The following is a 27,729-nucleotide window of genomic DNA, read 5'->3' on the forward strand; positions in this document are numbered from 1 at the left end:
TGTGAGTGGTAGGTCATCCTGTCTAATCAGTGCCAGTTACAAGTGGGCATCTGCAAGCTGTGTAGAGGGCTCATCCTTCACTGCCACCAGAGGCTACAGTCCTTATAACGAAAATTGTCCAGAGAAGGACAACAACTCTTAAAAAAAAAAGTCCAGAAACACTAAGTGGCTTTGCCTGCGGTCCTTGCCTACGACGCCCCGCCGTGGTTGGAGCCTCGGGTTCTGGCCCTTCAGAAGACTCCATCACGTGCGGAGGCTCAGAGAGCCCTGGGATGCGGAGGGAGGAGGCCCAGGAAGCCCCGCCTGGCGGGAAGCAGCGGCCGCGCGTCGCTGGGCAGGTGTCCCGGCAACCCCGGAACGCGCCTCCGTGGGAGGCGCAGGCGGCGGCGGCGGCGGCTTCCCTCTTGCCCTCAGCTCTTCGGTTCCTTGCCTGGCATTCGGCAGTTCAGCTGCTGTTTGGTGCGTTAATGTCGGCTTCATCCCCCTCAGAGGCCCAGGCCTGCCCTAGGGGTAGGGGTGGGAGATCCGGGGGTGGAAAGGAGGGAGCACCGAATGGACAGGGCGAGAACCCAGGGAGCTCCGCGGGCATCCAAACCCAGGAACGCCCTGGCAGAGGGAGGGAAGTTCTGATTGAGGCCAATTCTGCCCTCTTGACTTTCAATGGCCGGTGGAGTTTGTTTGTTTTGATTGGTGCCTTTCTTACAAAGGACTTTCCTTTGTCTCCTGATTGCTTTTAATATTTAAAATCAACACGTGCATAGTGGAGTCCATGGACACTGGAAACGGTCCACCGTGTTGTCATCTTCCCCGTATCAACACAGCGATCTGCAGTACAGAGCTGGAGAAGGTTCAAGAGAAAGACTCTGGCATGACCATGGTGGAGAGGAGATACAGTTGAGTTGAAGGAATCAGGAGGGCTGGATGGGATTTGGTCGCCATACCCGTCTACTAGAGCAAGGAGGCATTAGCGAACATGTAAAAACCACTACTTCAATTGTAACTTCTGTCTGTATTAACCCAAGGTTTGATAAGGCAGAGAGCAGCATCAAAGCAGAGATTCTCATAAATGACGTCCCTGGATCTCCTAACAGCCCAGAGGTTTATTACCAACAGTAAAGGGGGCCAGAGGTTTGACCTGTCCAGTGCTTCAGTCAATAAAACGGTGAAGCTGGGATTTGACACAAGTCTTCCAGCCTCCAAAGCGCTGGCCCTTTTTTCTTTTTCTTTTTTTTCCCTTTGCTCATATATTAGATTTGTGGCACTGTTCTTTAGATGGGACAGCTGGGTTGGAGATTATGAACACTTTAAGGAAAGGTTTAAATTAACTAATGAATGGCAGCTCCGTGATTGGTTCTTAAGGCTGAGGAGAAGGTTTGGGGGCACATTTGCCTTTAGAGAACAGTGCCCTGGAGCAGAACAGCCACAGTCTCTCAGAAAACCTCCAAGTGAGTACATATAGGTGAGTGGCCTTCGTGCTGCAAAAAGGGATTTTAGAATGTTCCGTCTCTGCCCCATCAAATCTGAGCTTCGTCTCTGGTCTTCTGTATTCCAGATCTGTGATCTCTTCATTCACAAGTGCAGGGAGAGGAGAGAGGTGTCACTTACCACACTCACCTACACATGGGTGTCCAGTAAAGGATTAGAACCAATAATTGCCCAATGTGGCTAGTATAGCAAGGAAAAAAGTTTCTGGGATTCTAGCTTTAAGCTCTAGACCTTTATGCCATTTCCAGTTTGACCAGGGGTAAAGGAGGGAGCTGCTGTTTTAAGGGTGGGTAGAGGGGCTTCATGTTTCTGAGGCAGGGGTGCTGGAAAAGCACCAGCCCCTGAGATCCCCAGACTATGTTATCAGAAGATCATGGCTTCCTTTTCTGCTGTGTAGGTGTGTTCACTCAGAAGACCACATCTGAGCTTAGCTTCACATGGAGTCCTTGGGTTTCAGGAAGGAAGGGGCTCTGTGAACCAGTTGAAGATGAATGGACAAATGGGTGTATATGCATTTTTCCAGCAGAGAGGGCCCATTGCTTTCATTATTTCTCGGAAGAGTCTGTGATCCAAAAAAGGAGTTAAAAACCCTGGTCCTAGATCCTTAGGTCATTTGTTGAGCAGATAAGCAGGGTGAGAAACAGTATTTGGGGAAAGACTATCCACATTAAGCCAGCTTGGCTTGATGTATTATCTTCTCCCTGCCAGACTTGCTATTGTGTAAGTCAGCTGAGATGATGAGTGGAAAAATGCCTTGGTTACATAAGGTGTTATTCCTGCCTAAGGAAATGGAAATAATGATCGTGAATTCCACAGATGGTACCAAAAAAACAGACTTTCTTCTAAACTCTCCTTTTTCTCGTGAATTCCTTTCTAGTCATCAGATCCTTCTCTTGGTCCTTTTGGTTGGAACATCTTTTCTGTCTCATAGTATTTTAGTGACTTGTTAGGATTTTCTGTATTACGGCTTACTGGATATTTATTGCATTTGAATAACAGTTATCATGATCAGTGGTGGCCATTTCAAGAAGGACGTTCCTTAGCTTACAGTGCCTCACCCCTGCCTACAGTGCTAGATAGGGAGTTGGGCAGGCTTTGGGAACTGGGCATGAGACGTCATTGACTTGCTTAAAGTAACTTGTTACTCTATACAGTGGGAGCATCAGTATCAGAATGAGAGGGTTCAGACTTGCAATTTCTGCCCTCTTCTACCTGAGGTGATGTGGAGGGACAGCTTGAGGCCCTGTGTGGATACCTCCAGGTCATGTTTGGGGCTGAGTTACTTCTAGGAAGATTCGGGAGTCAGCTGGGTCTGGACAACTTGCCAGTTTAGCAGGGAGACTGCATTCTTCCCTTGCAGGTCAGAAAAGTCTTCCCTGTTACAGTAGCCACAGGCCACTTTGTAGAGTGTTGCCAACATAAAACGTCTTAAGCAAACAAGAAAATGGGCTAAATTTGTAGATGTGATTTCACTGCTTGCTGCTGAGGATTGCTTAATACATATACATTTTGCCTCTTAAATTAAAAAAACAAAAAACCAAAAAAACTTGTGAGAGATCCCCTCTGATACCATCCATTGCAACCAATTCTTGCTTTGGTGAACTCTCCAGTCCTCTAGCGGAATACAATATACAATGTGAAATATTTTTATGCTACGAAAAGGCAGCCACTGCTAAAACCTATGGGTAAATATTACTATAAGTAAATGCTATGATAAGTAATTCAGAACTGACATATGAGTATCGACCTAGAGGACATCTCTGCCCTTGATCTGATTTCTTCTCTACATTTGTGGGTGCTTTCTGCACCATTATACGTACATTTCATACCTTCTTCATAAATATATTTCTGGGACTAGACCCCTGGATGAAAAGGGTGCTTCTCAATGGCTTTGGAGGACGTAAATGGCCTAGCTGCTCTTTGGTAAGGTGGAGATATTTTCACCAGCAATGCACAAGAATGCCACTCCTCCAAGCTGTGCCACCCTTGGGTTTTTGCAAACCGATAACAAATAACAGTATCTTGTTTTAAGTTCAGCTCTCTGATAGTTAGGAAGGATGAACTTTTCTTTTTGAAGTATAGTCAGTTTACAATGTTGTGTCAGTTTCTGGTGTACAGCATAATGTTTCAGTCATACATACATATACATATATTTGTTTTCATATTCTTTTTCACCATAAGTTACTACAAGATATAGTTCCCTGTGCTATACAGTAGGAACTTGTTGTTTATCTAATTTATATATAGTAGTTAGTATCTGCAAATCTCAAACTCCCAATTTATCCCTTCCCAGCCCCTTTCCCCCTTGGTAACCATAAGTTTGTTTTCTATGACTGTGAGTCTGTTTCTGTCTTGTAAATAAGCTCATTTGTGTCTTTTTTAAGATTCCACATATAAGTGATCTCATATGGTATTTTTCTTTCTCTTTCTGGCTTACTTTACTTAGTATGATGATCTCCAGGTCCATCCATGTTGCTTGTATAAATATACCACAACTTCTTTATCCAGCCATCTGCTGATGGACATTTAAGTTGTTTCCATGTCTTTGCTATTGTAAATAGTGCTGCTGTGAACATTGGGGTGTATGTATCTTTTCAAACTAGAGCTTAGGAAGCATAAAGTTTTTTCCCAAATGTATATCGGCTATTTGTGTGTGTGTGTGTGTGTAATGAACTATTTAATCTTTTGCCCACTTTTTTTATCTTGGATATTTATTTTCATCTTATAAATTTATAAAAACCCATAGTTTATCATGATTATTAACTTTTTCTGATTATGTATATTATAAATTTCCTCCCAGTTTATAGCTTGCTATGGAAGTTATAAATGTGTATGCTTTCAAATTTATGCATCTTTTCTTTTATTTTGCCTATTTTTGATATCTTTCTTAGAAGTAACTTCCCCACTCTATCATTATATAAACATTTACTTATTACTTTTTCATGTACACCTTTTAATTTTTTTACATTCAAATTCATAATTCATTTGGAATTTATTTTGGGATAAGAGAGATTTAATTTTATTTTCATTCCAAATGGTTAATTAGTTGTTTCAGCAATACTTTTTGAATAAAGCATCCATTTATGGTTCTGAGATAAGATGGTTCACTCACTATTATCACATAAAAGTTTATTCTATTTACATTTACATTACATTTCTACTTTGTTCTATTGGTTTATCTTTGTCAGTACCATCTTGATTACTGTAACACTCAGTTACATTTTATAAGTTACACTCCATTGCTCTGTAGTCTTGAGCAAGTTACTTGATATTTCTGGTACTCAATTTCTTTATGTGTGAAGTTATTTCTATTTTATTAGTAATTATGACCTCTTTTTCATTTCTTATCCTGTATACTTGTGTTAACTTTTTTTCTTGAACTTTATCTACATTATTAGTTTTTTCCATGAAACCATAGTTCTGATAATCTTCTTTATTTCATTCATTTCTCCTTTCATTTGATGATTTCTTCTCTTGTCATCTTGAGGGGTTTGTCATTTTTCCCGTTATTTCTTGAATTGAAAGCTTAGGCCATTAATTTTGGAATTCTTCGTTTTTTTCAACACTATAATCAGTCAGTTGTAAGATGGACATTTTTCACAGTTTGTGTCTCTGAAGTTGGATTGGTGTTACGAGTGCTGTGCGCGCAGTAGCCCGTGTGAGGCTGCTGTCCTAAGTAAACTTCGCTGGATGAGCACTGAATAATGCAGAAGGTGTATCCGTGGCTTGGAAGAAAATTCCAGAGGCAAGAGAGGAGCACTCACTTAAGAAATGCTCCATCACCTAGATTCTCATTCTTGTTGCACTCAGGTTGATTTAGGTGGAAAATGTGGACATTAGGGGTTGAGTTGAAAAGTGATTCAGTAATCAGACTTGAATGTGAGAGAGGTTTAAGAATGCCTTAGCCAATTTATCTGGCTTATATTTTCCTTCTTTAAATATGCACACGAGAAATATGTGATTAAAGTCGATATCTAAGTAATTCTAAAAGGGTGCTTCAGCAAGTATGAAATAAAAATCCTAAGTGATAAAGCATGTGTCAGTTTAATTGGCAGTCTCTTTTCCTCGTGGTACATAAAATAATAATGTTATTCCAATGGATGGTGTCTTACATTCAGTAAAATACAGTACATGCATTTGAGGTTCTAGTTTCTAATGACTACTTTAGTTGGATCCCACAAGCTTTGATATATAGTATTTATGTCGTTGATCATTAAGTGCCTTGTGATTCCCATTATATTTTCTTCTACTATATGAAATATTTAGAGGGGTGGTTTGAACTTCCAAGCTTATGGATGCTCTTTGGCTGTCTTTTAATTATTGATTTCTAATACTGCATTTCTAGTACTGCATTGTGGACAGAGAGTGTGATCTGTGTTATATTTGTTGACACTGCATTTGTAACTCCGCATATGGGGCTGCTGGGGATCTGTGCTGTCTCTTCACAGCTCTGTTCCCTTCTTGGCCCCTCCACTGGGCTCCACTCCATCCCAAATGCTCAAACCTCCTTGTACCGAGGGCTTGCTGTGGGGTCCGTGCCATGTTCCAGAACAGCTCTCCCCACACTTGGCTGGCTCTGAGGGTCACCTGAGGTGCTTCTTAAATGTGCTGATTCCCGGGTCTTCCCCTGTAGGTCTGGGTTGGAGCCCCGGAATCTGCATGTTGAACAAACAAGCTCCTGAAGGTGATTCTCATGACTGCACAAATGTGGGGAATCAGGGATGGGGATAGAATGCAGTGCAGTGATGGAGCTGGACTGGAAAAGGAGGAAATTCACTGCCAAGCGTGAGCCTGAGAGCTGCTGGGGGAGGGGGACCACTTCAAAGGGTGGGTTTCCTGGCTTCACTTAGATTCAAGTGTAATAGGTCTATAATGGGATTTAGAAGTCTGAACTTTTAACAGACCTCTCAAGTAACTCTGATGCAACAGTCCTTATATTGTGCCCTGAGACATCCCAGAATGAATGTATCGTGGTGGGAGGAGGTAGCTAGCTGGCCCTTAAACTTTATAGAGTCACAGGCAAAGTCCTGTTAAGAATAAAGGGTTTGGGGGGAAAAAAAGGAGTAAAGGGTTTGGTGATAGGGTTAGGACTTGACAAGAATGGAAAAGATATGATTTACCTGCTGTACGAATCTGAGTGGGAGTTGATAAGAAAAGGATAGAAAATTGGCTAAGTAGCAGCCACATTGTTAGTTGGTGGGAATTTGCAGCACGTGCCTAGTAGATACCATATACTCGTGAAGCAGGATACTGTGTGGGTGGAACAGCAGTCAGTCTAAAAATGTGCTCCAGAATCAGAGAAGTCTGCCTTTTATTTCTTGGAATTTTCTTATAACCGAGAACTTTTATTTTATCTATGGAGCATCTATGCTCTAGGAAGGTATGCATAAAGAAGTGTAATATCCATTCATCTGACTTTCTTTTAAGTGACTGGACAAGGCACACACCTCTAAACTGATGAGAGAACAGACTGACTTTCAGGAATCAGTCACTGTAGAGCAGAGTGAAAGTAATGGGTTGTGCTTCTCTATTTGACCGTCACTGGCTTTCAGGACTCCCTTACTTGCCATGGTGGGTGGTTGGGAAGTTATACTTCTTTTCCATTTAGTCACTCAAACATTTAGTGAACATCTATTTTGGGCCAAGCATGGCTCTGAGTGCTCCTAAGATGAATAGGGCACAGTCTGGTGGGGAAGATGTGTATAAATGAAGGATGACACTGCCATGGGAGGGGAACCCATTGAAGTTCTGGAGACGTTTCTTTGGATTATGGTCACCAGCTATATTCATTAGTCTTTCTTTGAACAAATCCTTTGAGATACTGTATTGAGATGCTCAATACAATGCACAGTGGTGTAGAGTTCGATTCAGATGTTCTCTCTTCCACCTAGTTCAGAGTAGGTGAGCTATGTGGATGGGCTAGCAGTCTGGCACAGAGGTTAGGATTTTGGACTTTAGTGTTAGAAGAACTGTGATCCAATCTGAGCCAACATATTTATTTTCTATATGATCTTAGTTGTGTAACCTTCTGAGCCTCAGTTTCCTCATCTGTAAAATGGAAGGATAAGTAATACATATGTCTGCAGGTTGTTATAAGAATTAAATGGGATAAAGTATGTAAGATGGTCTGCAGTACACAATAAATGCTCAAATGTTAAGTTTTTTAAAAAATAAATTATTAAAAAAATAGGAATTATTTATCATCTGGGAAAAAAGATAAAGTAGAAGGTATTTTCATCAATGTAATCAAATGGTGATATCAATGTGTTGCAGGTACTAAACAGAATGATTTTCTGGAATCTAAGGGATGCTCTGCCAACCCAACATCCTCTGGCAGAAACGTCAGTCCCTCATCTTCTGTTGAAACAGGTCCAAGTGTCAGTGTGCCTCTCAGCCCCAGGGGAGCATCTGTTTACCTACCGTAAGTAAGGTCCAGTGAAGAGCTGTAAGCATTGGGATAAATTCTGGGCAGGGAGCCAACAGTCTGAGAGGTGATGTGACATGTTTGTCAAGAGCGTAGATTCTGGAGCTAGACCGGGTTCAAATCTCACTGTGTCACTTGGTACCTGTGTGGACTTGGGCAGTTATGACTTCTCCTCCCTGGGCCTCAGCTTTCTTATCTGCAAAATGGAGATAATACTTCACAGGATTCCTGGGAGGATTAAAAGCATTAATGCATACAAAGTGATTTGAAGGCTCCTGGCATACAATAAGGGCTTGCCGTTACAACGTTCAAAATCAGGGGAAATTAAACTATATATTTTGTGGGAATACACACATACACAGGTGGTAAATCTTAAAGAAAAGCAAAGAAGTGATTACCATAACAGTCAGAGTCAGGATAGTGGTTACTTCTCTAAGAAAGAGACACACAGATGGTTTCTGGCAAGTGGGAGGAAAGGGCTGACTATGTTTTATTTCTCGTCCTGGATGTTGGCTTCGTAATTATTTGTAAAGCTGTATTTATGTTTTATGTACTTTTCTCTGTTTATATTTCTTTTACAGTAAAAAGTTTTGAAAACCTTTTTTAAACAAATTTTTGTTATAATGAAAGTAATTTAAGTTCATTGGTAGAAATTTTGAAAATATAAAAACAGTATTAAAAATAACAATCACAATATCCCATCTCTTAGAGACTAATGTTAACATTTTATTTTTTTCAAATGCATGAGAAAAAAATCTATTTCTTTCTTATACATATAAATTTGTATTTATTTTTCACAATTAAGATCATACGAGCTTTTTTGCAAAATCTACTTTTTCCAACTCTGCATTTACCTATTCTTCTACAATCACCTGTTTATCTGTTTCCATGTCCCTCCCCCTTGACCCTAAGCTCCTGAGAGCAGGGACTGTTTGGATCCCCAGTCTCCAGAACAGTGCCTGCCATAAAGCATACTTATTAAATGTTTGTTGAGTAAACAAAATAAGTGGATATTTCTAAAGTTCTTTTGGAAAGTTTCCTTTATCCTTGCAATCTTTTCTACAGAGTTTGTTCAGCAAACATAAATACATAAAAAAATATTTAGGAGAGATATATTTTACCCCAGTGTCAAAATTATCATATGTTTTGAACTGGGGTGGGGGCACTCTGAGTTACTGCATTTTTGCTCTACCCACACACTACAGAAATCCAAAGATACCCTAGATATGTTTATTTAAAACTGGAGATCAAGCTATATAAGACTTGTGAGTTATGGAACTAGGATCCTTTTTTTTTAATTTTTGATTTTTGGTGAGGGGAGGTCATTAGGTTTTTTTGTTTGTTTATAAAATGGAGGTACTGGGGATTGAACCCAGGACCTCTTACATGCTAGGCATACACTCCACCACTGAGCTCTACTCTCCCCTCTTCTTATTATAAATTTTTTTTTTTAATATAAGTACTGGGGGTTGAACCCAGCACCTTGTGCATGCGAGGCATGCAATCTACTACTGGGCTATACCCCCCTCCCTGGAACTAGGTTTCTTTATGATTTTTAGGCAACATAGTCTGGAGTTAAACTGCATTTTCAGCTCTGCCCCTGTCTGGGTGCGTTTTCTCGCTAACTTCTTTGAGGGCCCATTTCCTTTTTAAATGGAAATGATTATATCGGCCCTACCTGTATCACAGGATTGTTCCTAGGGAGCAAGCAAGACAACCAATATGAAGTTGGTTTGAAACTGTTCAAATATAAGGGCAATGTAATACTATGAAAAAAGATCCTATGACTTGATAACAGATAACTATACCTAAAAACATTGTCCAAGACTGTCTATCAAATGCAAGGCCGCTTAGACCAGAAGGGACGCTCTTTCTGCTGACACTTATAATAGTTTGTTGCAGGCCTTTTTAACTGCCAGGAAGTTCGACGCTAAACATAATGCTTTATTATTATAACCATTTCAGTCTAGGTTTGTTTTTGATTATTTCTTCCTCGTCTCTTTATACTGATTTTCTTTTTTTAATTTCCATTTACTGGCTTTATTGAACGTGTATCTTTTTGACTAACGGTTTTACTGAAGCGTAATTCACATACCATGTAATTCACCAGTTGAAATTGTACAACTCAGTGGCTTTTAGTGTATTCATAGAGTTGTGCAACCATCACCACAGTCAAGTTTAGAACCTTTTTATCGCCCCCCCCAAAGAAGCCTATAGTCTTTAGCACTCACCCCACCATGTCCCCTATCCCCCCAGATCTGGACCACCACTAATCTACTTTTTTATCTCTATGGATTTACCCGTTCTGAATATTTCATATAAGTGGAGTCACCAATATGTGTCTTTGGTGTTTGGCTTCTTTCATTCAGCCTAATGTTTTCAAGATTCATCTGTGTCTTAACATGTATCATTCTTTTTTTAAAAAAAATTGTGGTAAATGTATATACAACATAACATTTGCATTTTATCCATTTTAAGTGTACAACTCAGTGGCATTAATTACACTCACAATGTTGTGCAACTGTTACTACTATTTTCAAAACATTTTCATCACCCCAAACAGAAACTCTGTACCCATTAAGCAATAATTCTCCCTTCTACCCTCTCCCTGGTTCCTGGTACTCTAATCTACGTTCTGTCTCTAGGAATTTACCTATTCTAGGTAAAGTGGGATCATGCAATATTTGTCCTTTTGTGTTTGGCTTATTTCACTTACCTTAATGTTTTCAAGGTTCATCCATGTTGTAGAATGTATCAGAACTTCATTCCATTTTATGTCTGAATAATATTCCATTGTAGGTAGATACCACATTTTATATACCCATTCATCTGTCAACAGACATTTGGGTTGTTTCCACCTTTGGCTCTGATGAATAATGCCTCAATGAACATCTTATATGAGTATCTATTTGACTCTGTTTTCAATTCTTTTGGGTTTGTGCCAGGAGTGGAATTTCTGGGTTATATGGTATTTCTATGTTTAACTTTCTGACACCAAACTGCTTTTAAGCATGCACCTTTGCATATGTTTCAGTCCCCTCAGATTATGAATAAATAAATATTATACTCATGGACTTTTACCAAGGAGCAATCTTAGTTCTCATCCGTGAGGCCAATTCTAGTGTAAGGTCTATAAGATCAGGTTCTAACTGCTGATTTAAGCACATAGAAGAAGCTAATCCTTCTGCTTCCTCTCCAGCCCTGCTGCAGATTTGGATCTGCTCTCCTCCTCCTCCTCACATTCTGATCACTCCTCTGAAACCTCATTGCCTGAAGTCCCAAAGGATAAATATCCCCAGGAATTCAGCCTGCTTAAGCTGCAGACAAGTGAGTAAGTCATAGATCCTCCTCCACCCACCTCTACACCCAGGGTCTTTCAAGAAGTCTGCCATACTGTTGGGTACCATTCACTGAGGTGCCAGGCATTCAACACACTTCGTCTCTAGTTCTCACAACACCTCTGCTGGGGAGCTATAGTCATGTGTTTTTCAAAAATAATGCCTTTATATAAATGCCTTTATATAAAAACCATAAAACTACTGTAGCAAAAGATTAAAATAATAAAGAAATATTTAGAGTATAAAAACCTCTTCCCCAATATTCTCCAATAATCTTTCCATTCACCCCATAGCTGTGAAGAGTTTGATATATATTCTTCCAGAATTTTGAAACATGTATGTATGTATATATGAATTTATAGATTGTAGTATGCCACCATATTTTCACTAGTAGAAAATAGTATACACATTATTTTCTGCTCAAAGTAAACAGATCATGGACCTCTTTCTGTGTCCATACATGTAGATTTATGTGGCTAATATAGACCTACCCATTTTACAGAGAGGAAACTGAGGCTTGGAGAGATTCAGTCACCCATACAAGTACACGTAGCTAGAAAGTGGAGGGATGGGATTAGTACCCAAAACTTGCCTGCCTCCAAAGCCTGTGTTCCTTCTTGGCCATCAAATAGCCCAAGAGTTTCTCAAGCAACTCTAGAGCTTTTAGGGGATCTTTTATTGTTTAAAATCACTTTAGCAGTTTTACAGGAAGAGTGTCCAATGAGGAAACAGAGACACTGAGAGGTCTAGTAACTAGCCTAAGATGTCACAGCAGGCTTTCTGGTTGGCCTTAATCGCATGCACACATTTCCCCGTGTCACTGTAGTCCACTTATGTGCCATTGTTGCTGCCAGCACCATGTACCATCTGGTTAAGATGCCATGGTTGTCCCGGCGCCTCACTAGTTGATGGGCAGTCTGTTCTTCCTACACACTTGTTAGAGTAAAGGTTGAATCATAGTGCTTATAGAACTATCTCTGAGAGGGTGAGGGTATAGCTCAGTGGTAGAACACATGCTCAGCATGTATGAGGTCCTGGGTTCGATCCCCAGTACCTCTGTTAAAAAAAAAAATACTGTCTCTGAGCTTCCTAACCCTACATCACTTCCAACCATAAAACTGGCTTCATTTTTGCAGGGAAGGATAAAAGGGGGGTGGGGAAAGAGTGCTGTTAGATAGTTTTCTCCGTACTTCCCTTCCTTTGTGCCCTGTCCCACAGAGGCTGACAATACCTCTGATGTAGAACCAGGGAATTATACACATTGATGAAGGTGGTACAGCCAGATAGTGCAGGGGGGGAGGGCGGCTTTCACAACTTTTTGTCCTCCAACTACATTGTGAGGCTGGGAGCATTGTTGATGGGAGGATCTCTGATATCCTGCAGAAGATGGACAACGTCCTGAGTGGACATTTTACCCGAGGTTTAGCAGCAACCTCCACACCTACCATGTTGGAAAGCAGTGCTTCTTTAATGGAGTCTTCCTTGGCAACCGGAGGTCTCTGTCAGAGAGGACAGTGGAAAAGTGCTTTGGAAGGAAGAAATACGGTAATATTTTCCTCCCGGACCTTAACTGTGCAATGCCTGAAAATAGTTGTGAGTCGTGATTCTGCAGGCCCAGCATCCCGTGGCTGGGGGCAGCCCTGCCAGGTTACCGTGTCACCCTAAGGCAGCCAGGAAGATAGGAAAGTGAAGGGGATGGTTGGCAGGCTGCACTTTTTGGCAAAGAACTCACACCATATGCTGATCCACATTTCTGTTTTTCTCTGAATTTCATAAAATGCTAATGTGACATTCAAGTCATCAGATAAGTTCTCTCAGATGCTTATTAATAGAAACCTTCATTGAAGCCCGAAGAAAATAATTTACGTTTCAGTTAGATGCTGCCTGTCACATGCGTTTAAATCATACTTTAGATTCCTCTCAAGGAAAACATCCATAAACCTTAGCCTGAAGTGCATGTTGTTATTTCATAGCTTACTTAATTGAGATGAGAAGATGTATATCTTCAGTTTGTAAGTTGTCAAGTTCTTTGTCCCAACCTACCCATCATAGATTTATTGAAAGACCCTAAAGAGTTGCTGAGTATCAAGGGACCATTTAGGGCACGCTCTTCTACAGAAATACCTGTGTAGGAGTCAGCCATTGCTTCAGGGAAGAATAAGATTGCTGTAGCAAGAATGCAAACAGAAAGAAATAGGAAGTTCTCATTTTCGAGTTTTTGGTTAGACTTTGAAGCTCATAGCAGATACAGATACTTCTGGAAACCAAGGCTTTTTTTTTTTTAATCCAAAGTTGGTTCCTTTTTATTGACAAGTATTTTCCATGATATGGATACACCACATTTTGTTTAACCAGACCTGCTGTAAAACATTATTATTGCTTCTGTATTTTTAGTTATTACAAATAATGCTTTTATAAACAATCATGTACAAGTTTTCATTTCTCTGGGATAAATGCCCAGGAGTACAATTGCTCCCAAATGCTGGAGAGGATGTAGATAACTGGATCTTTTATACATTATTGGAAGGCTTTTGTTTGGCTAGAGGAGACACCAAAAGCCAGGCTAGAGGAGATGGGAAAGCAGTCACTGATATGGGGACTTTGAGGAGCCCTGCATCCTGCCCGACTCCTGAGGATCAAAATCTAGCAGTGATCAGAAGTGCATCTACCTGGGGCTTCCCCTCACAGTGTAGCTGGGGGAAGACCTTGAGCTTCAAACTGAAGTGGCTTCTGGCCTGACCCGGAGCAGGAAAGTAATAATAGCTGTGGAGGTTTGGGCAGAAAGCCAGCCTCAGGGTCTCACCAGGAGACGTGGAAGAATAGGAGCATTTCTGTGCATTGTAAAGACTGTGGCCATTAGTACCGAGAGCAAGAGAGAGCAAGCTGGGAGAGCTGGGCTTACAGCTGGCATGCCGGGGGCAACGGTGTGACGCATAGTAAACCATCAGGCAAGAGATCATCTAAGAACAGATTTATGCTTCACCTGGTGCATTGGAGAGGAAGATGACTTCTAGAGGAGAGGAGGATGACTTCCAAAGGATCGGACTTGATGACACATTTTAGCGGACAATAGAAATAGATGCCACGTCTCAGAAAGTAGCAGCTACCAGTGTGGTTTGCAGACAGTGAGCCAGGACCCAAAGCCCTCCACTAAAGCTTTGATGTCATGTAAGCCTGCTGTGCACACCCCTACTTCCCACTCCTTACTGGGATACAGCCATAGGGTAGAACAGGAAGGATTTACTTAGCTGGTTTAAATCTGAAATAACTGAGAAAAATCAAGAAGGGACCAGGTTTAGCTGTATATTACTTAGGCATGCTCTTGGCCACAAGTAAGAGAAAAATCAAATTATCAGAGGCTTAGATCATAAGATATTTATCATGCAATGAACAAGAAGCTTTGGAATCTTGGTGACCTGTATGGTCTGGTTGCCGAACGATGTTGTCAAAGATACAGGCTCATTTTGTTTTTTTGTGTTATTATTCTTCTGAGTGTTGGTTTTTTTTTTTTTTTTTTTTTGTCTTCATGCTTGTCACCTTATGTTCATAAGAGAACTGTTGCAGTCCCAAGGATCATGTTTTTATTCAAGACGTGAAAAAGAAAAATCTCTTGTTGCCTTCCCCTTTTAGAAGGAAGGAAAAGTTTTCCCATATGGTCCTTGGGAGACTTCCTTCCACTCATGTCTCACTGGCCAGAACTGGGCCAACTATAAGTATATATCAAAAGTAAATGAGGAGGTGGGTATAGCTCAAGTGGTAGAGCACATGCTTAACATGCACAAGGTCCTGGGTTAAATCCCTGGTACCTCCATTTAAAAAAAAAAAAAAAAAGACTTAAGAACTGGTTGTGACCCTCCAGCACTTTCTCTTTCTCTTGCTATGGCAGCCTTAACCTTAACCTTAAGTCATAAGGCGAAGAAGGAAAAAGGTCCTTTAGTCGCTGCTTGGAAGGGAGCTACCCTTGAGAGCTGCTGAATCCACAGTGAACTTTGCAAGAGAAAGAAGTAAACACCAATGATTGAGCTGCTGAGATTTCAGGGATTGTTTGTTACTGCAGAAGCCATCCTATTCTGACTGATCCAATATGCTGTACCATAGGAGGCCTATACAAGAGAAAAATTATGTTTTCAGATCTGTTTCCCTACAACCTATGACCACAGACCATTTTGTTCTTCCTTCTATGGCAACAAATTAGGCCTTAAGGGAGCTCCACCAGTGGCTTGATCATAGCTGATGGCTTAGAGTCAACCATTAATTACACATATTTTGATTGACCTTTTTCTATTATAAATGTGTTGAATTCCAGTTCAAAATGGCAGCTGACTGGTGGTCCCTGATGCTGCCTCTCCATCTTGTCCAAGAAAGAATGAGGAGAGAGAGAATTTCACAAAGGAAGATGTGTCCAGTGTCAAGCTTAGCAGTATCAAGTGTTGCTGTGAGATCAAGGAAGAGAAGAAATAAAAAAAAGAATCATCACATTTGATGCTTAAAGAAGCCATTGAACAACATCACCTAGGAAGCAATTACACCAAAACAAATCAAGCCTACAGAGCCAAACATCAATTTACAGGAAATACCTAGGACAGAGGAACCCATTAAATGGTACCAAGGGGTGAAATCAGCAGAATCTCAACTGCGGCAAACTCTACAGAACAAATGACCTAGTTTCTTCATCAAATAAGTTGCAAGGAAAAAAGGGAGGGAGGACCTATATATTCAAAGAGACTTAAGACACATCAACTGATTGCTGTGTGGATCTTATTTGGATCCTGATTTGAACAAACTATAAACATTTTTAAATTGTGGCATTCATGAGACAATTGGATATTTGAACACTGATTGAATATTTGATGAGATAAAGGAACTTTTTTTTAAGATATGAGAAAGGTATTATGGTCATGTTGATAAAAATAATCCTTATCGATCAGAGGCACATACTGGTATATTCACAGCTGAAATTATATGAGGTCTGAAACTTGCTTTAAAATAATCCCTGAGGGCAGAGGAGGGTAAAGATGAAACAAGATTAGTCACGTGTTGACAGTTGAAGTTAAGTGATGGGAACATCAGGTTACATTACGCTTTTCTCCCAAACTTGGCACATGTTTGAAAATGTCCCTAATAAAAAGTTTTTCTTTGTAAGAAAGGTAGAGTTGGGGTTACCACTGGAGTAGGGGGAAGAAAAGATGCTGTATTCAGGGAGAGGCCTATTGGAGGCTTCAAATATAAAGAAAATATTCTATTTCTTAAATGGAGTGAGACGCACCCAAGTGCTTGTGATATTTTATTCTATATATTCAATAAATACTTCATAAACATACCTTTGCATTTACTCAATATTTATGAAAACAAGAAAAAGGAAGGAAGGATAAAAAAACACAAAATTGAGGATAATGTTTACTTTTGAGTTAGGAGGGAAGTGATGGGTGAGGGCTGGGATTTGGATCATCATAATAATCTCATTTACTTTTTGAAAATATTTTATTTATTATTGTATTACTTAATTATTTTATTTTGGCGGGGAAGGTATTTAGGTTTATATATTTTTAGAGGAGATTGCTTTATAGGAGTCAAGGATTCAGTGTGCACTAATGCTCAGGAGTGAAAAGATTTCAACATTGCGGATACCTCTGATTCACTTTTCATTTTAAACCAAAACATCCCATCCAGACGTAAGCTATTCTTCTTTCCCAGGTTGAGGCAATCATAACAACACCTTTATAAAAATGTCTCAAACACAGGCTCACACTTTTGTCTTCATCTCCTCAAAACGAGACAATCACAAACAGAACATTAAGACACCTACATGTACCTCGCAATAAAACACTAAATTATCCTATTTCCATTGTCATGTTGATACTTACAGCAAATCTGTGGCTCATCTTCAGCCCTTCTTATGATTTTGTTTTTAAACATCATTCACAGATATTGATCCCAGGAATGGAATCCCGAAGTTAACTCCAGGAGATAATCCATACATGTACCCAGAACAGAGTAAAGGCTTCCACAAAGCAGGATCAACTCTCCCACCGGTGAATTTTTCAGTGTAAGTGTATGTTAATAGTTAAGTTATTTACTTAACTTTAAAGGAACTGTACTTTTCTCTACTACATATAAATTATATTTTGCAAGGGTTAAATCTCAACAAGACATAGATGGTGACAATTCCTAAAAAAGTCCATATCTAGTTCCTTAGTGTATGCACACATGTTTATGTGTAATTGAAACCATACACAGGATGTTCAGTTTTCATACTGAATCAGATTGTTGGTTAGTGGCTACTGTTTGAGTTGACTTACTTTGGAAGCATTGAGGAGAAATTAAAAAGAAAAATAGTTGATGTGGTACCTTAGAAACATTATTTAAAAATGAATCATGTTCTGAACAAAACAAAAACACTAATTTGAAAAGATACATGCACCCCAGTGTTTGCAGCAGCATTATTTACAATAGCCAATATATGGAAACAACCTAAGTGTCCATCAACAGATGAATGGATAAGGAAGATGTAATACATGTATACGATGGTATACTACTCAGCCGTAAGAAAGAGTGAAATTTTGCCATTTGCAACAACTTGGATGAACTTGGAGGGTACTATGCTTAGTGAAAAAGTCAGACAAAGACAAAGACTGTATAATATCACTTATAAGTGGAATCTGAAAAATAAAACAAACCAGTAAATATAACAAAAAAGGAACAGACTCACAGATATATAGAGAACAAACTAGTGGTCACAGTGGGGAGAGGGAAGGGGGAGGAGCAAGATAAGGGTAGGGGATTAAGAGATACAAACTACTATGTATAAAATAAATAAGCTACACGGATGTATTGTACAGCACAGGGAATATAATCAGTATTTTGTAATAACTATAAATGGAATATAACCTTGAAAAATTATCAATCATTATGTTGTACACCTGAAACATATAATATTGTAAATCAACTATACCGCGATAAAAATTAATCATGTTTGATTTAATGATCTTTACTAAAAATGGTAAAAGATAATAAGAATTATCGTCCTTAACGGGTTTGAAGCCCATACGTGACAATTAAAACCAGGAGATAAGACAATTTATTGAACACACAATGTAATGACCTCTTTGCCACAGGAGCCGTACCGGTTTTATGGTTGCCTTTTCTGTTTTTCAGAGTGCCTTATGAAAAGAAATTTGATACATTTATTCCACTTGAGCCTCTTCCACAAGTTCCCAAGTGAGTTCTCTCACCATGTTTTATATTCTCCTATCTTTATGAAAATATCAATCATTATTTTTCTCCTATGGAGGAGGTCATAGACTCCTAACGCATGTGGACCTTTTGAGTCCCCGCAGGTGGGTGGGACAAGCTGTAGAGAGGAGTTCTGGTGAGACACTCTAAGGGTAAGTGCCTGTGAAGTCTGGCAGCTGGGCTGCTCACGTCTTAACAGATGTGATTGGCCGACTATCCGACGCCCTGTGCTGTGCTAGGTGTGCACTATGATGGGTTTTATATGCAGTGAAAAGTCAGGGCTTCTGTTTTCTAAAATGTAAGAGTTTGTTGGAAAAGAAAGACATATACTTAAATGAGTGCAGGCAGGAATGGTGGTTAGAGTTGGACGAGGCAGAGCGCAAGCCATTGGAGTATTCCTGTATTTGAGGGAGGTACCATGCCTCTGATCTTACATTTTAGCTCAGCTCCATTCTGAACCTTATAAATTTTGATATGTAGGTTATCTTTATTTTTAAAGAATTCTGCACTTTGTGTTGGTGTTTTCCTTTTGACTAAAGAATTACTTGATAGAAAGATTTTGAATTTCCAGGAGAGCTTTTTGGTTTTTATTTTGTAATTCGTTTTTACTTTTATCACCTTGCCATCAGAAAATGTTGTTTTTATTATTTTTACTTTATGGAACTTATCAAAGTTTTCCTTGTGATCTAATATGCATTTAATTTGGGGACTCTCTCCATATGCATTTGAAAGTGCATTCTATTTCATCAGGATGCAAAGTTAGATGCATACCCAGAAGATTTATCTAATTGATTATTCTGTTTAGCCCTTGTGCTTCCTTACTCATTTTTATCCATTAGCTTTGTCCACTTGGATTAAGAGTTGGTGTGTCAAAATGTCCAAATATTACTGTGTTTATTGTTAATGGTTATGTTTTATAATATAAAAATATTTTAAAATTGAAAATATAAATTTTATTTTATAAAAAATATATAAATATTTTTATATGATAAAATATAACCATTAACAATAGTAGCAATTAACAAAATTGTTAATTGTAGTCATTAGCATATAAAAACATCTTTCTTTTTCTCATTTCTTTCTTTTTGTCCTATATCATACCTTGCCAGATATTAAGGTTACAACTCTTATTTTGTTTTGTTTGCATTTAATTAATATGCTTTTGCCCATTCTTAGACTTCCAGATCACTTTATTTTAGGTCTGTCTCTCAGACATAGAATTGGGACTTTGCTTTGTGAGCCAATTTGAAATTTTTCTTTAACAGGCGAATTAAGGACATTTGCATTTATTGACCTGACAGATTTGATTTCAATTCTATTATAGTAGTTTCTGTTACATGTATTATGTGTATTATATTATATTTACCCTGAGTATTTCACTGTTTTTTAATTATTTCAATTAAAGTTAAAAATTATTTCTTCAATGTTTAGAAATGCATGTGTTTTTATTCTTCTGGTTCTTCATGCTGATATCTTTCTATATTGCCCTTTGTCCTGCTTTTCTTACTTGGGCTTCTACTACTGGGTTGCCAGCTTTAAATTATAACCTGGACTCCCACCTATAACTATGTGTGGTAGTCCTCCTCTTCCTTCTTACAGGCACTTCCCTACCTCCAGCAGGTTTATCAGAGTATTTTCCTAATCATGGTGCATTTCTCCCTAAAAATATGAAAATTCTAGCTGCCAAAAGATGAGAACATTCGTCATCTTCCTGCTCTGACTCATCCAAGGAGCCACACTTCCTGGTACCTCTTGGAACACACACAGTGCAGCCCAGCATATGACCTTTCAAATCTCAACAGACTTGGGAGGATGCTGGTGTCTGCATTAGCTGAGGTCCTGGCAGAAAGCTGAAGGCATACTCAGCTGGGATTCTGAACTGTTTACTGATGTGTGGGCAGGTTGAGAGAACTCAGGTGGGAGGGCGAAGCATCCAGGGGCCCCTGACAGTGAGATTCTCTTACTACTCCTCAGTCTAAACAGCAGGAAGGGGCTCATGGTTCACAGGGCAGTGGGAGACAGAGAAGGGCTGTTCACAAGGAGTCGTGGCAGGGGAGCATGCAGCCGCTCTGGAACTGGGCTACCTGGGGAGATAGGGTGGGAATCGAGGAGCCTGATGAGACACACCCCAACCTCTGTCTTTCCATCTTCTGATCTCCTGTTGCCTCCTGTTAGTCAAGCCTGGCTCAAAAGTGGAGACAGGGAGGAGTCAAAGTGGTTCAGCACGGGGTCAGCTTCCTGGGCAGAGAAGGACACGAAAAAGATCTGAGTTTGTAGGGGGAGGGCAAATGGTGACAACTAACACGGTGTTTTCTTTTGACACTTGTCCCCAAAATTGGAGACCTTCTTACTTTTAGAGGATGTACTGTCTTGTCTGCTGAAGGTGTTTGTAGCATTTGCATGGGAGACCAACTCAAACTCAGGGTGGTGTTTTCTTCCCACAGCTTGCCTTTCTGGGTGAAGGAGAAGGCCAACAAGCTGAAGAATGAGATACAGGAAGTCAAGGAACTTGACAATTGGCAGCCAGCAGTCCCCTTGCTACAGAGTTTGCTCCCTGCTGGTGGGTTAGAGAACCTTCAAAGAATAGTATAAAAGCCTGGAGGCGAGCCCGGAAGAGCAGGATTTTGAGAGGCTTTGCAGTGGAGAGGAGAGAGGCAGTGCCTCTCTGGGAGTGGATGGTGTCCTTTGCCCCGAGGTGGCCCCTGGGCAGATGATGTCATGGCCATGGCCATGTCACCATCGAGTGTGTGGTTGAGAACTGTTGGTCTGGTCATGGAGCACAACCTTTAACTCTGTGCCTCTATCCACAGGTTCTTTGGACTTTCAGAAACAATCCTGAGAAGAAACAAGTCCAGAAAGTATGCACTGACTGTCCTCTGAGAGCCTCTAACCATTGACTACTTCTGTCAGTGTAACTGTTCAAAATCCAGTGTTGGACTGGGATGCAGAATCACCTGTGTTTTGCCCTTTTATAACTTTACATTTTGAAAACTTTCAAACTTACAGAAAATTTGTTAGAGTTGTACGACAAACAAATACCTACATGTTCTTCACCTAGAGTCTACATTTGTTAACGTTTGTCCAAAATTGTACACATTCTCTCTTTTTCTCATATTATTACTATTATTATTTTGCTCAGTTATCTGAGAATGAGTGGCAGGCATCCTAATACACCTATACACTTCAGTATGTATCTCCTAAGGCCAAGGGTAAACTAACAGTCACAATACAAATATCAAATTCAGGGAATTTAACGTAGATATGATACTACTCAAATAAGATCCACATTCAGTTTTATTCAGTTAAATTTAGTTTTCTAAGGATGCCCTCGAATCAGTGTTAAAATGCAGACATTATGTGAGCTTTCATTAATTTTGATAAAACTATTCTCATTTTATTCATCCTTTTTGAGATTTTTATCTACAGTTCACTTGGTACTAGTCAGAAAAATGTGTAGGCTGGATCTCCACCAGGTAATTAATCCTGCTGCTTCATCCCCCACTTCAGCATTGTTTGTCTACACAGTCACGCAGGAGAAGAGCTCAGTGAGCCCCAGTCATGAGTCTTAGGGCCTCTCATCGATCAGGCAAGAAGCAGACATTTAGAGGAAAAACTGGGAATGAAAGCCAACCCTTAACAGTCAGGCTGTGACTCTCAGCATTTTCATAGTCCATTTCCTTGTCCACTAAGGAGACCCCCTACCCTTCCCGGTTGGCTAATGAGAGCTGCAGATCTGGTCTTCCCAAAACCTTAAAGTGGAAAGAGAGAATTGGGGACTATGCTGAGACTCATAGTACCCAAGGCGTGAGACATGATTTCTTTTCCCCGTCAAAGCGTTCTCTCCAGATGCAGCCACAGTGAATGAGGCAGGCTTAGAACACAGTACATGTTTGCTTTCTTCATACGTTGCCTTAGACCAATGAGCAGAGAACATGTTGGCTACCATCAGCAACTGTGCCCAACCACTCCTTGGGATGGCATCAGCCTACCCCTGTGCTCATGCTCTTGCCCCTGGGACGCAAGGCCCACCCCTACCCCCAACAAAACCCAGAAGAGAAAAGAAAACCAAATAATTTAAAAAAGTAAAAAAAGTTGCCAGCAGGTTTTCTCTAATACATCAACTTAAGAAAAAAAATTTTTTGTATGCTTCTATTACTTAAAATATAACAAAATCCACCTGTGTGGGTGAATAATGGGGAACACGATACAGACACAAAAGAAGCTTTTGCAGGGATTTCTGGGTGGGATTATCTAGGTGGAACAGGAAACTACTCTCAGAAGGTACTCGTGTTTTGGAGGGAAGGAGTCCTACACAGTAAAGGTACTGAGAAAAGCAACCAAAATATAGTTTCAGAAGATGTGTTGCTAGCAGTCTCTAGATTTCAAGGACATCTATATAATTCCTATATGCTGCTCAAAACCAGAGTAGTGATGATTAATAATAATAAAAAAAAAACTATTAAATGACTGAATTTCTGGAGTTGCAGGCCACTTTCCATCCCCTGGAAGTCAGGGCAGTTTTCACTGGATCTGGGGTTCTCTGTGGGTACCCATCAGTGGCCAGGCCTTCTTCCACAGCACTCCTAACAGCTGATATGTGAAACCTTCCACTGCCAGCTTTGGCCAGGACATATGCGCACATGCATGCATGTTTTGGGGGGAGTAAGGCATAGACAGAGGCCACATGGGAAAAGTATGTGAGTGTCATGGCCATTCCAGCTCTCTTATTTCTAGGCACAGGAGGTTGGACCTGTTAGACATGAAGGTCCCCTTCACTTCCCTTTAGGTTCTTTGGTAGATAAAAACGTGTGTGTGTGTGTGTGTGTGTGTGTGTGTGTGTGTGTGTGTTCATCTCTTACTTCCAATAACTGAGGTTTGCAGGTTTAATAGAAACAACCTGCACAGGACACGGACAAGTAAATTCATTGGACTGACCGCTTCACATCGCACATGAGGTCTTCTAATTTCAGGTCCTGGGAAAAAAAGGAAAATGGCCTCTGTGGACTGGAGGGAAAATTATGTTTTCAAGCTAGTGGCACTGAAGTCCAAATAAGCTAAATGAAGACAATTCCAAGGCTGTTTCTATAGTCTCTGTGCTCTAAATTACCAAAATATTAAGATACTAGCATCTAAACGTTTACAGCTCCACAAACGATTTATGAGTGTTTTGTAGGATTCCATTCATTGCCTGCATTTCTAGGACGAGGTACTCAGTTTGGTTAGGCTGTTTCCTTTTGCTCTCAGCCATTTGGTCTTCAAAAGCTAGGGAGGTAAAAGCCTTGTTTATAAGATTTGACTTGGTGAAGGGTTTTAGAGTTGGAGCTCCTCAGGATCATGCCACTGACTGACAGGCTTTTCTTTCCTGGCTGGAAAATGAGGAGACGGTGATGCCTCGACCCGGAACTGAGCTGTGGGCCAGACGTGGGATGGAGCACCTTTTAGCGCTAGCCAAGTTCCCGGTGGACTCTGGGAAATGACTAGGGACCCATTTTGAGATGCCTGGTGTCCTTCCAATGCTGGGTAACTCCTTGAGGGGTGAGGCGGCCACTCCTGACTTGAGAAGTCAACACTGAGGCTCCCAAACTTGAACTTCGTAAGAAGTACATGAAAATTAAACATTTCTTGGTGTGTGTGGAGGGACTCAGCCTTATATCAAATAAGCCAAAATTCCCAATGGGTTGTTTTCTGAGGAAATGTGTCTGTTTCCACCAAATATGGAGAGGACATAGGAGCAGCTGCCAATGGTGATGGTGTGAGCATGGGTGTGGTCATCTGGCTAGAAATAGGTTCCACTGGCTGGGCGCAGTGTGGGCTGGAGTGAAAAACCAGGGTTCTCTCAGAAACAGGACAGAAGGAATACATGAGGTATAATTATACTAGAAATCATTTGTTGTTTATTTAAAGTTCAAATTTAACTGAGTTCTGTATTTTTATTTGCTAGATCTGGAAACCAGACATTAACTACCTGAGGATTTTCTAAATGGGACGGAAGGGCTTATGGGTGGCAATCTGGTAGATAGGATAGGGCTGGAGGACCTGTCTTGACATTGTATTTGCAAAGCGGCACAGTATTTCTACTTAAATTCCATCTGTTTATTTGGAGAGATGATGAAGATTATGAGGGTGGCTAATCCCAGCCCCTCCTCACCATGCCTTGATGTCATGGGCTTTTGGCCCTAATTTTAGCTCTTTCCTGCAGTTTCTTGATGGTAAAAAAAACTGGACAAGAGGGAAACTAGAATTTTGATGGGACATGCTTTACAGTCAAGGTTGCCTTGGGGAGCTTTTAACAGGGCTGCTCTGTCCCAGTGGGCCAGCTGGTTGTACAACACATGCCCCTAAAGGGGCGCAATTCATATCATAGGCATGGGAGATATAATTTTCTTGTAGTAAGTGTCTTATTCTCAAAACATCAGTATTTTGTGACGTTTCCCAGCAGCTATGAATAAAGTGCCTTGAGAAAGGGGCACCTTGTTCTAGTTGGTTAAAAATGTGACATTTGGGGTAAAGGTGGTCCTGAGTGGGAAGGAGAAGCCATCATCATGGGCTCTTGGAATGTTAGCTCTGAAATGGTTCCTGAGAGAGGACTGGTTCAGCTCTGGATTTGTTAGGAATCTTGCTTACAAATAATAGAAACCCGACTCCAACTGGCAAAAGCTGAAATGGGAACTAATCACTAGAACTCAGGGACAGGGAAGCACTGAGGACTGAGGAACATACTGGATCCAGGGGCTGTGGCACAGTCAAGACCTACCTCTCTCTCTATACTCTCTTCCCTGCTCCTCTCAATGCCCCTGGGACCCGCTTTCTTACTTTCTTCTTCTATATGCTACAACACACGGTGGCAGACAACTCCTGGGTGTCACATGTTAGAGACTTATCGGTCAGCAGAGATGAGTTGCAGTGTCAAAATTCCTGGAAAGGAGGCTTAACTGGCTTACCTTTGATCAGGTCAATCAAATGGCCAGTGTGTATGTGAGAGAGAGAGAGACAGAGAGAGGGAGAGAGAGGCACTAACCACAGCAACTGAATGGATGTTGGGATAGGGTGGACAGAAAATAATGGTAACACATCCTATAGAGAAGCGTTGCAAACAGAGGCCCAGAGAAAATGGCCTGTTGCCTGTCACACAACCAGTTGACAGGAGAGAGAGGATTGGACCAACATTTTATATGGCAAAGTTTCTGTGTTCTTCATAATCCAACACTGTCATCCAACAAAGTAGTGATTTTATTGACACAGTTTCCTATTTCAAGGCAAATAAATAAACAAACCAGCCCCCAAAATCCAATCAGAAAATTCCATAGCTCTTTCAGAAGAGGCAAATGGAGAAATGAAATATAAGGAGAAAGGCATTATATAAAAAATACTCAGGGTGTTTCTCAGTCCACTAATATTTCATACCTTCCAGGCTGGTGTCAAAGAGATGTTTTTGAATGGTGAAGGAAACTTGAGTGAGTAATTGGGAAGTGGAATGGCAGTTTGGCAATCCCTACTACATTGGGTTTTAGGTATGTCAATTAATATGCCCCTCAAATTTATGATGCAGGAATTGTTAACTCCATTCTTCAGATGAGGAAACTGAGATTCAGCAAGGTTATTACCCAAGCTAATTAGAGAACCAGACCGAGTATGTCTAATACCAGTGCCTACTGATGGTAACTCTTTACTATTAATCCATAGAGACTGAGTAGATTTGAGTGAAAAACTCTGGTAAGACATTTCTGCGAGTTTCTCGGACAACCACTGATCACTTGTGGTTGTCCTTGTAATAACAGCTGCCACTTTTGTGAACACTTATGTATCAGATACTATGCTAGGTTTACCATCATATTTAATCCTTAGGACAACCCTATGAAGTTGGTACATTATTATTTCCATTATACAGGTTAGGAACTTTAGGCTTAAATAAGCTATTGCCTTTTCTTGAGTATTCTGTGAATGAATTCCCATTAGTTAAATGCCTAATATTAAAGTAATAAATGAACAAAGTTCTTTTTAGATCAGCAGGGTGGGCTACACGCGAGACGGTCCCACGCTCTACCACTAGGTGACGTCACGACTAGTCCCAGTACTATACTTCCTGCCAAGAGCCACCGCCGTTATCTCGCGAGAGCCGTGGTTTCCTCCAACCAGTTTTGGGCTTGTGCGCGGCGTAGGGCGCTTTGGCGAGGGTGGTTTAATGGTTTCCCGTCAGTTTTTCTAGAACGGAGCTTTAACAACTGGGCACTTAACTTCCTTTCAGCCACTCGAGTTCTCGCGAGACTTGCTAGTGGGCCCGCCCCCCCTTATACCTCTTGCGCCTGCGTAGATCTCTTCAAAGCAGAAGGTCGCGCTTGGAGGAAGTGGCGGCTTTGGGTCCCGTGGCCGTAGCGCCGTTAGTTCTTCTCTGTAGCTCCACTCGGCCGCTTGCCGAGCCACCCTGCCGCCAAGATGCCTCGAATTATGATCAAGGGGGGCGTGTGGAGGAATACTGAGGTAAGTCCCCTTTTCCCGCCGTCCGCTGCCCTCCGCCCCTCCGACTCCTGATGCGCACGCGCGGAGGTCGGGGAGGCGGGGAGGTTGCCTGCGGGGTCTGCGTGGGGGGCTGTGCGGGGCCAACCCTCTGGGCCTTTACCTTGTGCCCAGTCCTGCGTTTTCTGAGCACCTCCAGGACAGGGACCGTGGTTTAACAACATGACTACCTGCTGGGCATTCGTTAGGCCCTCAGGGAACATTTGTTGAATTGAGGACGCGCCCTCCGCCCTGGTGAACTCGGTGTGGAAAGGGGAGACAGGACAACAGCGAGAGTCTGGGGCACCCCCGTTCCCCACCCCAGGCGCCGTGCCTCTCTCTGATACTCAGAAATAAAGACGTGCTGTTGCCACAACTTTGTTTTTTTCTTTGACTTTCTGGCAGAGGGGAAGCACTTTGAGTGCCAGATTCTAAGAGCCCGTTTATGTCCGCATCCCTCATTATCTGTTATCAAAGCATAACTTGTCCGCCCTCCCGACAGATCCCAAGGCCTGTCTCTTCCTGTCACTACGCTTCAGCCTGGACAGAAGCCAGTTAGGACAAACAGATAGGCCTGTGGTAGTCTCTTTGCTTCCAGAAATGTAGTTTATGGTGAGCCAAAGGATAGCAGAGGGAGTAAAATAGAAATAAGGTTTTAGAGCACTTTGTGTTTATAGTGCACTGAATTTATTTATTAGTTTCCCAAGCACACCATGTCTTTTCATATTCTGTGTCTTTTTACATCTTGTGCCTTCT

At 41.0% G+C, this 27,729-nt stretch overlaps 2 protein-coding genes and 1 long non-coding RNA gene across 5 annotated transcripts in view; 2 read left to right on the forward strand and 1 right to left on the reverse strand.

Annotated features, from left to right (window-relative positions):
* The first annotated feature begins 355 nt into the window (after nt 1-355).
* On the forward strand, nt 356-22,945 carry SPATS1 (spermatogenesis associated serine rich 1). Of its 3 annotated transcripts, XM_074348836.1 has the most exons (9): nt 356-459; nt 708-893; nt 7,759-7,906; nt 11,109-11,236; nt 12,631-12,792; nt 17,173-17,293; nt 18,403-18,465; nt 20,925-21,040; nt 21,291-22,940. In XM_074348836.1, exons 2-9 carry the CDS (start codon nt 770-772, stop codon nt 21,317-21,319), a joined length of 891 nt encoding a protein of 296 aa, XP_074204937.1. In that variant the 5' UTR covers nt 356-459; nt 708-769; the 3' UTR covers nt 21,320-22,940. The 3 variants fall into 3 exon arrangements, with proteins under 3 accessions (XP_074204937.1, XP_074204936.1, XP_074204939.1); XM_074348835.1 differs by having other exon boundaries at nt 20,925-22,945; XM_074348838.1 differs by lacking the exon at nt 12,631-12,792 and having other exon boundaries at nt 20,925-22,942.
* LOC141574241 (uncharacterized) lies at nt 18,472-26,909 on the reverse strand. Its single transcript, XR_012501152.1, has 3 exons — nt 26,775-26,909; nt 20,832-20,958; nt 18,472-20,718 (listed from the first exon to the last, which is right to left on the reverse strand). It is a non-coding gene; the product is annotated as an uncharacterized LOC141574241 (long non-coding RNA).
* The window catches only part of CDC5L (cell division cycle 5 like), a 38,324-nt gene continuing 37,257 nt past the window's right edge, over nt 26,663-27,729 (forward strand). The window contains exon 1 of the mRNA XM_010973829.3: nt 26,663-26,958. Within this exon, the coding sequence (XP_010972131.1) occupies nt 26,914-26,958 (45 nt within the window). The 5' untranslated portion in view covers nt 26,663-26,913. The remainder of the gene's footprint in view (nt 26,959-27,729) is intronic.

Source organism: Camelus bactrianus, chromosome 20 (assembly GCF_048773025.1).
Source record: "Camelus bactrianus isolate YW-2024 breed Bactrian camel chromosome 20, ASM4877302v1, whole genome shotgun sequence".
Taxonomy (NCBI): Eukaryota; Metazoa; Chordata; class Mammalia; order Artiodactyla; family Camelidae; genus Camelus; species Camelus bactrianus.